Here is a 14,452-nt window from a genome sequence, read left to right as displayed (position 1 = left end):
TCTTGTAGGCAGGTCACCATTGCAGACTAAAGGGTTTGTGGCAGTGTTGGTTTTTACCTTTCTCCTTTGATGGCATATAGAGTACCTTCCAGTACTATGAACATTAGTCCATAGGGGTGAAGGCTCTAGGTAGACACCAGCCATGTTCAATGAATTGTGTAGGTGTTGTCTTCAGCAATAGGGCCTTACTACCAGTTTGTGGAGAACAACCAAAGCTTTGGCAATGGACTGGGTTGTTTGGGAGTTCCAATGAGAGCTCTTTGCCCAACAACTCAATTATATGTAAACCTTCCAGGTACTGGAAACTTCATTTGGTGACAAGAAATGTCCAGCTGTGATTCTGTCTTCCCTTTATTTGGTGATTTCATTTAGACCAACTTCACGTGTATATATTTTAGGAACCTACTACTGTATTATGTTTCCATATGACCCCTTGAATGGCCCTCAGTTTTTGATGTTCTTCTTCATATTCCCCACTTAATTCTCTCTTCCCTCCCCTTTCACATTTGATCCTCCCAGCCCAGCCCAGCCATCATCCATCCATAACTATCTATTCTTTTCCCCCTTCTTAGGGAGAGTCATATCTTCCCCTAGTCCTTTACTCTATACATAACGTTTGTGGTTATGTTGATTGTAACTTGCTTATCTTCCAGTGGCCATGTCAGAGGAGCAACAGGTGGTAGTTGAGGTTATTGGTGAAATTATTAAGGCCACTCCACATAGTTAAAAGGGAGGTTTATTTAATGGCGTAACTTACAAATGAAGGGATAGGTAGGTCGCAGGGTCTGGGAAGGATGTAGCACAGTCTGGCAGTGTTCTCTGGAGAACTCTGCCTGGCCCACCTCCAGTGTCTAGGGTCTGGGAACCAAGAGAGAGTGGAGCATCCGGATCTCCAGTCTTCAGGGCCCTCTCTTGGCCCCGCCTTGTAGGCATGATAGTTACCAAAGCCTCAATGGGGGTTGGAACTTCCAAACCAAAGCTAGAATGGCTACCTACTACATGAGGTTCAGGAAGTCAGCCCACCAGGAAGCAAAGCTGCAATGGGTGAGTCTCAGATAGTCAAGACCCTGAGAGCCTCAGCCCCAGAATGTCTTGCTACTGCTGTGTCTTTACATGTTTGTCACTGCCATTTTTCTCTGGTATCTGGCATGGTGTGAATGGGTGTGGAGAGATCCCCACTTCCTTTAAAGTAGTGTGATTATCTCGTGGAAATATCCCATTCTACTAGGCATTTTTTACCTGTGGAGTATTATGAAGATGATTTTCTCTAAGCTGTACTGTTTAACTGAAGCAATGATTTTATATAATAATAGTGTTAGTTTAAATAGGGTTTTGATGATTAAGGGTCTTTAATAAGTACTGTATTATGATAGAGGTTAGCTAGTGAGGAAACTAATATGGATAAAAGCAAAATATAGTGTTGCCTCCCACCCCTGATAGAGCAGGGGCTACAGACAATAGAAAAAATAAGAACAAGGAAATGTCATACAGCTGGCTTCTCATGAGGAGCTATATAGACTGTAGCTTAGGTTAATGATTAAGAAAGACAATTGAGTCCCAGAAGCCCAGCTAGCTCAAGTTCTTTCAATCTTAATGTTGAAAGATGTGTTCACAGAGTTTGGTGTCCATTATAGCTAAAACAAAACTTTAAAATATAACTTAAGGTTAGATTGAGATCTTTCTGTTAATAGCTTTAAGGTGAAATCCCCAAAGAAATGATTAAAAGTTTAGAAGGGCACATAATTGAGTAAGAGACTCCTTGAGGTCAAATAATAAGAACAAAGGAGCCCAACTATTAGATGATGTACTTTTCTTGGTTGCTGATCAAAGATGATGACTCCTTGTACTCATTTCTGACCTCAGCTTCCTGATTAAAAAAAAAAATGTTTACAAATGTGTATGAACCCTGAGGATTTAAAGTTTAGAGAAGACTGATTGTTTTTCACATATAAAAGTTTGGGTTTGTGATTCTTTTAAGATTCATTATAAGATTACCTTTTGAGATAAGTAATAAAATAATTGATCCTTTCTTTGTAACCACAAAATGAATGAAGCCTTCCAGAGAAAGAACTGGCTGAGAAAAATACCTTGCTTGCTTGCTTACACCCTGTTAATCTATAACAAGTTGCTTGGACCTGAATGTATGTGAGTTCTTGAGACAACTTGTTTTTCACTTGTAATTCATAAAATGTTTAATCATGTAAGGGATATAGAAAAACATTTTCTATCTATATTCATTATAATCATTCACTTGAAAAATAGAATGTAACCACATTGTAATTTTTATATTGCCTGAAAGATTTTACATGTATAAGCTATAAGGGAAAAAATAAAATTAGTTAGAAGGAAGACATCAAGAGAGAGACAGAAGGGCTACATCTGGATAGAGGTAAGAAAAGAAATAAAGAACAGGAGAGAGAACACAGAATAACCATAGATGTGAGTGTGTATGTTTTCCCCATTTTTGGTGGCCCCAGAGTTAAATTTAGGCCCCCTAATCAGCCACTGAGAATTAAGTTTTACTCCTTCAGATAGAAAAGTCAGGTTGAGTGACAGTCTGCTGACTCTGTTGTCTCCCCTCAAACCCTGAGCAACTGAAGGTCGGTTCTCAGGGTAGTGGTAATTACCAATGACTTAACAGCTAACATCCACATATAAGTGAAAAAATACCATATTTTTCTTTCTGTGTCTGAGTTATCTCACTCAGGATGATTTTTTTCCTGGCTCCATCCATTTATCTGCAAATTTCATTTTTCTAATGGCAGAGTGATACTCTACTGCGTAAATGTACCACATTTTCTTTGTTCATTCATGTGTTGATGGACATCTAGGTTGTTTCCAATTTCTAGCTATTATGAATAGAGCATCAGTGAACATGGTTGAGCAATTATCTCTGTATTATTATATAGAGTCCTTTAGGTATATTCCCAAAAGTGGTATAGCTGGATCTTGAAGTATATTGATTCCCAGCTTTCTGAGAAATCACCACATTGATTTCCATAGTGCCACATTGCATTTCCACTAGCAATAGATGAGTGTTTTCCTTACTCCATATCCTCATCAGCATGAGTTGTTGTTTTATTAATCTTGATCATTCTGACTGGCATAAGATGAAATCTCAAAGAAGTTTTGATTTGCCTTTCCCTGATGGCTAAGGATGAATATTCCTTTAAGTGCCTTTCAGCCATTTGAGATTCCCCTTTTGAGAATTCTCTGTTTAGATCTGTACCCCATTTTTAAACTGGGTTATTTTTTTCCTTGATGTCCTGTTCTTTGAGTTCTTTATATATTTTGGATATTAGCTCTCTATATTGATGTGTAGTTAGTAAAAATCTTTCCTTATTTTGTAGCCTGCCTTGTTGCACAAATGATTGTTTCCTTTGCTATACAAAAGTTTTTCTTTCATGAGGTCCCATTTGCCAATTGCTGTTCTTCGTGTCTGTGTGCAAGTGCCTGTGCTTACTTACTGTGTTAAGGTCACCTGAAATGACATTGAGGTATGAAACCAGGCTTGGTTGGAGTGACCACAGCATAACTGAAGCTGTGGCAATTTTATGAAGAGCAATGAGACTTTTTATATCTTTATCAGAAACAGAATATAATGGCAATTGCCAGGATCAATACAGTTGTAGTTGCCAGGATACAATGAAGTTTGCAAGCTATACAGGGTATACAAGATTAATGTCTAAAACCAATTGTCCTGTCAAGTTTCCATGCTTCCTTGACTACTAAGGAAACATACAGAGAAACACAAAGAGGCCTGAATGCTTTGCTGCCTGAGGGAGTGCATCAACCTCTCAGGAACTGGAAGGCACATTGTGCCCCAGGAGCCATGGACTCTGACCTGTAAAAAAAATATGACAAATGCCTCTCAAGGCAGCTACACCAGGCCAACTCCATTGTTCCCTGCATCTGTGTGATCAGTACTCTGTTCAAAAGGTTTTTTCCTGTGCCAATGAGTTCAACCTATACCCCACTTTTCTCTTCTATCAGATTCAGCATATCTGGTCTTATGTTTAGCATATCTGGTCTTCGATATATTTGGAGTTGAGTTTTGTACAGGGTGATAAGTATGAATCTATTTGTATTCTTCTATATGCAGCCATCCAGTTTGACTAACACCTTTTGCTGATGATGCTGTCTTTTTCCAATGTGTATTTCTGGCTTCTTTATCATTGTGCCAAACCCTCTGATGTTCTTTATGTACTCTTTAACCTCCTGCCCCTGCTATGAGCCTAAGTTCTCAGTGCTCTCATTTGACAGAATGGGACCTATGACTCAGAGAGGTGTAGGGACTTGCAGGGCTTTGCATTTGGACCATGTTTGGCCAATGCATGCTTAAATCAAGAGTTTCAATAAGTGTTCAAGATATGTTCATGTGTGGTTTGTTTGTTTGTTTTTTAAGACAGAGTCTCTCTATGTAGTCCCTGCTATCCTGAAACTCACTATGTAGACCAAACTGGCCTGGAACCCACAGAAATCTTCCTACCTCTGTCTTCTGAGTGCTGAGATTAAAGGCATGCACCACCACACCTATCAGAAAAGGAAGGGGAAACAGTCTATACTCTTATGCCAGATATCCTTGGGAGGAAATCATCCTTTGAGGTTTGGTTGGGAAGAGATTTGGGAGCAGAAGAGAGGTATGGAGAGCAGTTAGAGTACAAATAGAAATAACATCAGTATAGAATCCCAAAGAGAAGTGCTGTGGGATGGTCTGTATGTCAAATTGCTCTGACTGGTCAATAAATAAAACACTGATTGGCCAGTGGCCAGGCAGGAAATATAGGCGGGACTAACAGAGAGAATTGAGAAAACAGGAAGGCGAAGGGAGACACTGCCAGTTGCCACCATGACAAGCAGCATGTGAAGATGCTGGTAAGCCACGAGCCATGTGGCAAGGTATAGATTTATAGAAATGGATTAATTTAAGATGTAAGAACTAGACAGCTAGAAGCCTGAGCCATTAGGCCAAACAGTTTAGACAATATAAGTCTCTGTGTTTACTTAGTTGGGTCTGAGCAGCTGTGAGACTGGCGGGTGACAGAGATTTGTCCTGACTGTGGGCAAGGCAGGAAAACTCTAGCTACAGAGAAGGGGATGCCTTTGTAGGTCCTCATTCTTCAGCCAGATGATTTTGAGGAACAAGACATGGGGCTCTGGTTTAGACCTTTCCATTTGCAGTGTTAAAAAAAAAGGCTCCTCACTGACCACAAGAACTCTGTGACCAGCCCCCACATTTACACGCCCACACTTACACATTCAATTGCTCCATGAGTCCTGGGGAACAGCTCACTGTCACTCACATAGTCCAACTCAACTCCACCCAACCACACACTACGCAATTCTTGTAGGGTAGTTGTGCTCTTTCTGAGAAGTCTAGAACTTTAGTGGAACGGTAGTAGAGAGGACAGAGAAAGTACCTATAGTGAACTAGGACCCCAGGAATTAGCCACTGGTGGGCATTGTGGTGCTTCATAGGCAGCCAACCATACAAAAAGAAGAACTTTACATCCTTCTTGTCATTTTGAAAGACTGTAAAACCAGAGTCAAATCTTCATCATCTCACAGGAAGCCAAGAACTTACTACTTGTACAGGACCTTGAACAATGAATTCATAAAGACTCTTAAAGGCCCAGAAACAAAGTCCATGCAGACAAAATCCTCTGGAAGCAGAGTAAGTGATACTTTTCTTTTCTATGCTGTTAGTTACCATGAAGGGCAATCTTAGAGGCATGAATGAGTGCAGCTCGGGGATCCTGAACAGTGGGAAATGCTTTGAGAACCAGATAGATCCTACTTAGCCTATTGCTGTATCTCTGCAGTTAATACTCAAGAAATGCTGAAGATGCTGGATGTATTCCTAAGGCTGGATATTCAGGGGGAAAAATTTTCTAGAAAGTGATCTTGACAATTTGTTGTTGATGATTAAGAAAGTAAACATGTATAATGAGACAAGAAGTGCCTTTCATGGAACATTATTTTAAAAGATATCCTTGCCAAGCTTCCTGACATAAAGACCAACAAAATATGGTATATGAAGAAAAGTCAGCAAAGAATATAAACTAGTCAGAAAAATCATTGCACATGCAGAAGTGACAAAATTCTGAACCAATTTCTTAATATTAGAACTAAAATCACAAAACTAGGACTACTATCTTGGAGGAGGTGGAAAGTCACCACCCAGAGGTATCAGATGGACACCACCCAGAGATATCAGATGGAATCTTGTTGTATTCTACATCTGCTGTATTCTAACATGACGTGAGTTGGTTTCATGCAGAAGAGAAATGAGTAGAACTGGTACTAGCAAATGCATATTTTGCTTTTCCTTCCATGGGTTGGGAAAAGGTGGGCCAGCTACAGATTTTTCAAAGAACAAGAAACCCTTAGATTTTCATAGCCATTCCTTTCTGATCTTAAAGTTCTCTACACACCACACAGCAAAAAACTCTGGAATTCCTAAACCACTGAGACCATGAACTTCTGGGAAATAAGGAACAATGGCCTGATATTACGATGTATGACAGCTCAGGGTTATTCAATCAAAAAGACCTGGGTAGTGAGTTGATAGGAAATACACAAAACTGGCTTCTCCCTCAAATAGAGAGCCCTGGTTGGTAATGTTTGTTGATTTCTATGGTGGCCAGTTACAAGTTGTCCACATGCTGTGTGGACATGGAACAGATGCACACAATCGAATCTTACGAGCCACAACAAACATCTGGCATCATCTGGGCCTGGATACTTCTTATCATCTCTTCCCAGGCACTTCACAAATGAGCAAGCTACAGGACACTATTACTGGAAGATTCCAGCATCTAGAGGTATACCTGAGCACTGTGAAAGGGCCCTGGGGCAGACTTCTACAAGCAGCTATTCACAGGCATGGGAGAATCAGTGATAGCATGGGCCTTCTGTTTCTCCTCCAGCCTCAGCCAGGGTCATGTCTCCTTAGCAGCAGTGTGCACTGGAACTGTTGCAACCTAACAACTTAGAGAGAGCAGATAAAGCTGGGGTCCCTCAGTAGGCAGATGGTGCTGAATATGGCACCTGACAGTGCTGAACTCAACCTGCCTTCACCTTGTGAGAATGCACAAAGATCTGGGCTCCTGAGAACCACTTTGCCCAAGATGATACTGCTCCCAAACTTTTGTTTACTCTGCTATAAATCTGCCAACCTACCTAGAAGTCCTGATTGCCAAGCTGAGTGTCTTCCCCCTTCAGCACCAGCAGGAGCAGCAGAAAGCAGAAATCTCTGCCTTGGTCATCCCTGATTGCCAGCTGAGTTTCCCCAGTGAGGGCTGACAGTGAAGAGGTGAAGGGGGGGACCACAGAGACAGAGCTGATAGGAAATGAAGGGACCCCTCTTGACAAAAGGGAAGTAGAACAGTCTTTCCTTTTCTGTCATGTGCCTTAATGTCCAAAGACCACTGTTCAGGTGTGGATTTTATAATCAGGAAACATTCTCTAAGGACCCCAGAAGGGAGCAAAGTAGAAGCCCAGGGTGATTACAGGATTGATGGAACAGGTGCAGCATGCTTTACTGATAGGTATCAGCTCAAATACTAAACTCTGATCAGTAACAACTTACTGAAGTGTTTACTTATTTTCTAAGCTTTTAGGTTCTATTTGACATGTGCCACCTCTGCATATTTAAAGGATACAGGGGACATTTCAGTACATGTGCACAGCGTGTAATGGTCAGCCAGAGGAATGGGATGTCTCTGGGTACCTGGATACCTCGATAATCCTCTTTAGCTATTTTGAAATATTCAAGTAGGTGTTATCAACCACAGTCACCTTACTATATGTGCTATAGAGCATGAGACTAGTCCTGCTGTTCAGTTCAGGACTGTCATGTTTACTATCCTTTCTCCACCCTCCTCCCAAACTCTCCTCAGGCTCTGTAGCTACAATTTGACTTTCTAATTCTGTAAGTCCAGCTTTCTAGAGATTTCATAGCATGATTCATATGGAAGAACTGTCATTGACAATCAAGAAAAACCACTTTCTATGTTACCTAGAAGAAACCTAGTAGGGAGAGGAGGAATACAAACATTGTGGTCAGAATATCTGGTAATGACAGACTTTAGAGCAGGACCTCTGCATGACAGCTAGGTCCCTGATATTCACTGTCTGGGGATGAAGGGACATTTTTCACATAGCTTCATAGCATCTTTGCAAGGTATGCATTCATTAATCTTCTTGGTTTCAGATTAGGAATTTAGGCTCAAAGAAACAGGTTAATTCACCCAAGGTCACAGAACTAGTATGTTACAACAAAGCCCATATCCCTTTTGGAGGATTCTTCAAAAAGCTAACTGTAAAGAATTCAAAATGTACACAATCATACATGGTGTGGAAGAAGTTTCTATAGTGGTAAGCTATTTATTGGGTCTTTTGTTTATCTCAAGGCAATCCAGGTTAAAAAAAATAATACCTCAGAGCTCATTGCATTAGAATCCCATCTTCCATCTAGCTCCTATGAGGTGTCACCTTTTGGATCTCAGCATCTCTTCCTCCTTGAGCCCATTTTTCATTTCTGTCTCCAGGTCATGCCCTCCTTTTAGCCTTCTCATGGTGCTCACAGAGGGATACTGAGTTAACTGTAAAGCTACCTATACAAATAAAGGCCATGTGATATGAATCAGCCTAAGTTAAACAACCAGCCTGTTACCTTGAGTCTCAATCTATAAAATGATAGGTTGTTCCAGTAGGAATTTGCTAGATCAGATATACTAATCTTGGCATAGAATGATGTATCTAGAGTTTTCCTGCCTTACCCACAGTCAGGACAAATCTTTGTCACCCTCCAATCCCACAGCCGCTCAGACCCAACCAAATAAACACAAGGACTTATATTGCTTACAAACTGTATGGCCGTGGCAGACTACTTGCTAACTGTTCTTATAGCTTAAATTAATCCATTTTTACAAATCTATACCCTGCCACACGGCTCGTGGCTTACCAGCATCTTCGCATGCTATTTGTCCTGGCAGCGGCTGGTAGTGACTCCTTCTGCCTTCCTGTTCTTTCTTTTCTCCTCTCTGTTAGTCCCACCTATACTTCCTGCCTGGCCACTGGTCAATCAGTGTTTTATTTATTGACCAATCAGAGCAACACATTTGCCATACAGAACATCCCACAGCACTCCCCCCCCTTTTTTTTTTCAAAAAGGAAGGTTTTAACCTTAACAAAGTAAAATTACATATAATTTGGGAATTTGGGCATAGATTCTCTTACTACTTCCTGCTGGAGGGGGGCGCTGTATCTTGTGGGGACACAAAGAAAATTTTAGGATTATGGAATAGTCCATGTGGCTGTATTGTCTGAGCCAGTTGCCTTCAAACCATTCTGGATGTTGGATCATCTGGGCCATGGTGTCATCGGAGACCTTTTAGGGAGTCTTGGCTGGTCAAACCTGATGTATCTTAATCTGGAACAAATCCATAGCCTCTGGCTTTCTGTGGGAACAGAAGCAGAGTCTCCTTTCCAAAGCAACACATCCTTACATCCAAATTTTGAAGTCAAGGTATCTTTAAAATATACATATTGGTTTAACTCAACATCTCTTACGATCATGTGTTTTTCTGCAGTTAAAAATTCCAAAGACAACACAATCCAGATTCTCTGTGTAATATTCATCTTTACGTGGCTTATTTTTTATATTAATTTTATTGTCTCTTTAAAGACTTTATTTTTTAAAACTATGTATTTGTTTATATAACTGTATATATCACCTTTTTCGTCTCTTTCAAACCTATGTATATTTTACACACATTGTAAACTATTACATCTGAATCTGTCTTATTGTGAATCTATTGCTTTAAACTGAAGCATTTGTAAGACTGACACAGCACTATGGCTGCTAGCTTTGCCCACCTCAGCTTCCCAACATGGCAGTGGTACGTTTACCGCCAGCTCTGGGAGCTATCGTGGGTCTATGCTTTTATCCAAGCAGCGTGTAGCCCAGAAACCTCTTTTTTTGTTTTGTACTAGCAAAGGCTAAACCCACGATGCAGCTTAATGTGCCACTTGCAGAGGCCTCATTCCCGCCATACTGCAGGTCGAGCGCGCATGCCAGGAACCCACAAGTAGCTCAAACCGGCAAGCTGCTGCTCATTTGAGAGAGACAATTAGGAACCTGTTTTTAGCTCTGTTTTAGAATCTTTTCTCAGGTTTTAAGTGGAAACTCTTGCTAACTCGTTGGGCACCATTTGTAGCTAGAGTTTTCCTGCCTTACCCACAGTCAGGACAAATCTTTGTCACCCTCCAGTCCCACAGCCGCTCAGACCCAACCAAGTAAACACAAAGACTTATATTGCTTACAAACCGTATGGCCGTGGCAGGCCTCTTGCTAACTGTTCTTATAGCTTAAATTAATCCATTTCTACAAATCTATACCCTGCCATGCAGCTTGTGGCTTACCAGCATCTTCACATGCTGCTTGTCCTGGCAGCGGCTGGCAGTGATTCCTTCTGCCTTCCTGTTCTTTCTTTTCTCCTCTCTGTTAGTCCTGCCTATACTTCCTGCCTAGCCACTGGCCAATCAGTGTTTTATTTATTGACCAATTAGAGAAACACATTTGCCATATAGAACATCCCATAGCCGAGTGATTTTTTTCATCAAAGAACATGCATTGTCTCATTACCAACTGAAGGTAGCATCTTCTAGTTTCTTCGACAACAAGGTAAATAATAATATTCTATAGCTATGAATGTTTTGTTCTTAGCCATGACTGTCCTCCTACCCAGGCTTTCATGGAGACTCCAGTGGCAGAGCCAGCACTGTGATTAGAGGCAGGAGAATCAAATAATTTCAATGCTAGATTTGAACAACACACTCGTGTCTTTCTATCTTAGCTCTTATTCTGTGACTTGTGCCACATTTCAGTAACTTGAGGCAATCTGGACCTCTGTGTCATCACATTTAATGTCTTGCACACACTATAGTATCCATGCCAATGTGCACCTCTGATTCATCACTTCTAAATGAGATCAACTTGCCTCCTTAGTAGATGTTGAACATTAAGTCCAAATTCAACAGCTTGGGGTCACTTAGAAATCCTTGGTTAGAACAGCAAGGTAAGTCCTCTTATGTGTTTGAGCCATTGACCTTCTTACACAGTCACTCCTGAAATAGTTAAATGAATTATTTGCACACTCATTTGTTTGTTCTGTGCCCCTCTTAGACTATAAGGTTCATGTGAGTAGAAAATGCAAGAGCTCCTTGCCCTCCATTTCATCCCTAGGATTTTGTAATTACTAAGCTTCAATGAGCAGTTTATTGGTTGAAGAAATGTAATCATTGTCTTGTCTTTGTTTCCCAGAACCCTCTCTCTTTAATAGAAAAGTAAATACAGAAGCCATTGTTCCTGACCAGTTCCTGATGGAGATTTCAGCTACCACAGAAGACTACTATACAACCACAGAATTTGACTATGGAGACTCCACCCCATGCCAAAAGGCTGCTGTAAGAGCCTTAGGGGCTGGACTCCTACCCCCCCTGTACTCCCTGGTGTTCATCATTGGAGTGATAGGCAATGTTCTGGTGGTTCTGGTGCTCATGCAGTACAGGAGGCTTCGAAGCATGACCAGCATCTACCTGTTCAACCTGGCCATCTCTGATCTGGTCTTTCTTTTCACTTTGCCTTTCTGGATTGACTACAAGCTGAAAGACAACTGGGTTTTTGGTGATGCCATGTGTAAGCTCCTCTCTGGGTTTTATTACCTGGGCTTATACAGTGAGATATTCTTTATCATCCTGCTGACGATTGACAGGTACCTGGCCATTGTCCATGCAGTGTTTGCCCTGAGGGCACGGACTGTCACTTTTGGCATCATCACCAGCATCATCACCTGGGTCCTAGCCATCTTGGCCTCCATTCCTGGCTTATACTTTTTCAAAGTCCAGTGGGAAGCCAATCACAATACCTGTAGCCCTCATTTCCCCTATGAGAGCCTGAAGCAGTGGAAGCGGTTTCAGGCTCTGAAGCTGAACCTCCTTGGGCTAATTTTGCCTCTGCTAGTCATGATCATCTGCTACACAGGGATCATCAGTATTCTGCAAAGACGACCCAGTGAGAAGAAGGCCAAAGCTGTGCGCCTGATATTTGCTATCACGCTTCTCTTCTTCCTCCTCTGGACCCCCTATAATCTGACTGTATTTGTTTCTGCTTTCCAAGATGTTCTATTCACCAATCCATGTGAGCAGAGCAAACAGCTGGACCTGGCCATGCAGGTGACTGAGGTGATTGCCTACACTCACTGCTGTGTCAACCCAGTCATTTACGTCTTTGTGGGTGAGCGGTTCCGGAAGTACCTCCGGCAGCTGTTTCGAAAACATATGGCTGTACCCCTGGCAAAATGGTTGCCCTCCCATTTTGTGGACCAACCAGAAAGGGCCAGTTCTATATCTCCATCCACAGGAGAGCATGAGCTCTCTGCTGGCTTCTGATTCAGACCCCTGGGTGTCAACCAAGGTCTAGGAGAGAGTGAGGAGATAGAACATGGCTCTCTAGGACAGATACTGGCAGCTGTCACAATGAGGATTCACAATCTTGTAGGGTGAGAGGAAACTTAAAGGTGGCTTAGGTATAAGTCATCTCTTTAATTTAACTTTCCTTGAATGTCTCTCTGTTGAAAAGTAGATGAATGAAAAAGTAGGATGTTCCAGAGACTAGGATAATGTATACCAATGAAGGGCTTGGGCCCAATAAGAATTAGGATCTGTGGTCATTAACAAACAGAGCTGAACTGAACTTTTACTGAATCCCACTCCTAATGATGTGATATTCTGAAAAAAATTCAAGAAAGTATTGTAATAGAAAAGAATTTTGTATACTTGTATATTGACATACATTATAAAGCATAAGATGTTATATCAAAAATTTAAACTGTAACAAACTGAAGTTGTTAATTTATTCAGTTATTTTAAATAATTAGCAAAGATACAAATAGATTACAGAATAAATGCAATAGCATTAGTATACAAATACTGACTACAAGGAAATAACAATAAAATACATAGTTCTTTTGGTTGCTAAAATTGGTGAAGAAATATTATTTCATTTTGTTAATGAAAATGCATAGTACAGGAGCAAATATGGCAAAAAACAGTCACAGACATGTGGTTTGAAACAAATGTACATTAGTGAAGTATTTCTGAAAAACAATTTTAAAAGTTCAATATTACTAAAAAGCTAAGTAGTCCATTTTATGGTAATATTAGCAGATACTAGTAAAATGGCATATCATTTAATTATTTCAGAAATATTATATGTTGGTCAATATGGCATATGACACAAACATTAATATTTTAAAGAATTTGTATTGATTTGGGAATATGTTCATAATATTATTAAATTAAAATGGAAATAAAAAGCTGGCAAGATGGCTCAGCTGGTAAAGGCACTTACCACCAAGCTTGACAACCTGAGTTCAATCTTAAGAACCCACATGGTGAAAGGAGAAAACTGACTCTAACAAATAGTCCTCTGATCTCCCTATGTACACACACACACACACACACACACACACACACACACACACACACACACACACAAATAAATTAATGTAAAAAATAAAAATATGAGATTCTTTCAGTTCACATTTTACATACAAAAAGAACAAAATAAAAGGATACACCAATACATTTTCCCTTGCTATAATAAATTCCCTAAGGCTAGTACTTTATACATGATAAAGGTTTATCTAACTTGAAGCTTTGGAGGCTCAACATGACATCCACCTCTGCTCAGCTCCCATGATAGCTGCATCACTACATCACCACACAGGAAAGGCTTCATGACCATAGCTCAGGTGAGAAGGCAAAAATCACATAGAATGACAGGAAGCTGAAAAGCTAAAAAGGCCCATCTCTTGTGGGAACCACCCAGGGTCCTCTGAGAATTCCCCGCCAAGAGTAATATTCCTGATAACATAATCATCACCCACTTGGCTCAGTGATATTAAAGGTCTTACACCCATATACTGAGAATCAAGTCACCAACATGAGTCCTTGAGAAGACAGCCAGTGATTATAGGTGTGGCAGAGTTTGATCCAACAGATAGATAATTGTGTAGTAAGCCACCACAGAACCTGAGACATGTTTCCATCTTTTCAACATAGCACAGCAGCCTTGGCTCCACTTTCTTCTATTCTCACATTAAATAGCTATTTTTGGGGCTGGAGAGATGGCTCAGTAGTTAAAAGTTCTTGCTGCTCTTGCAGAGGACCAAAGTTCTATTCTTAGCACCCACATCAGGCAGCTCACAACCACCTGTAACTCCAGTTTCAGAGAATTGAATATCTTCTTCTGGCCTCCCCTACTACATACAATGGTACACAGACAGACAAGCAGATACACACACATATTTCTTATTTTAATTTAAATAAATAAATAGCTATCTTGTGTATGCTGTTCTGGAATCCCAGGAAAGGAACTCTGGGG

General features: G+C 40.7%; 1 protein-coding gene across 1 annotated transcript; it reads left to right on the top strand.

Moving 5' to 3' along the window:
- Positions 1–5,087: 5,087 nt before the first annotated feature.
- On the top strand, positions 5,088–13,727 carry Ccr1 (C-C motif chemokine receptor 1). Its single transcript, XM_028860583.2, has 2 exons — positions 5,088–5,674; positions 11,330–13,727. Exon 2 carries the CDS (start codon positions 11,389–11,391, stop codon positions 12,454–12,456), a length of 1,068 nt encoding a protein of 355 aa, XP_028716416.1. The 5' UTR covers positions 5,088–5,674; positions 11,330–11,388; the 3' UTR covers positions 12,457–13,727.
- Positions 13,728–14,452: the final 725 nt, after the last annotated feature.

This window comes from Peromyscus leucopus, chromosome 7 (genome assembly GCF_004664715.2).
Source record: "Peromyscus leucopus breed LL Stock chromosome 7, UCI_PerLeu_2.1, whole genome shotgun sequence".
Classification (NCBI taxonomy): Eukaryota; Metazoa; Chordata; class Mammalia; order Rodentia; family Cricetidae; genus Peromyscus; species Peromyscus leucopus.
The sequence above is the reverse complement of the archived record's forward strand: the minus strand, read 5'-3'. Positions and strand labels throughout refer to the sequence as shown.

Bases quoted from the DNA above. Each gene is read 5' to 3' on its own strand.
- Ccr1 (XM_028860583.2), top strand. From the start codon at position 11,389: ATGGAGATTTCAGCTACCACAGAAGACTACTATACAACCACAGAATTT.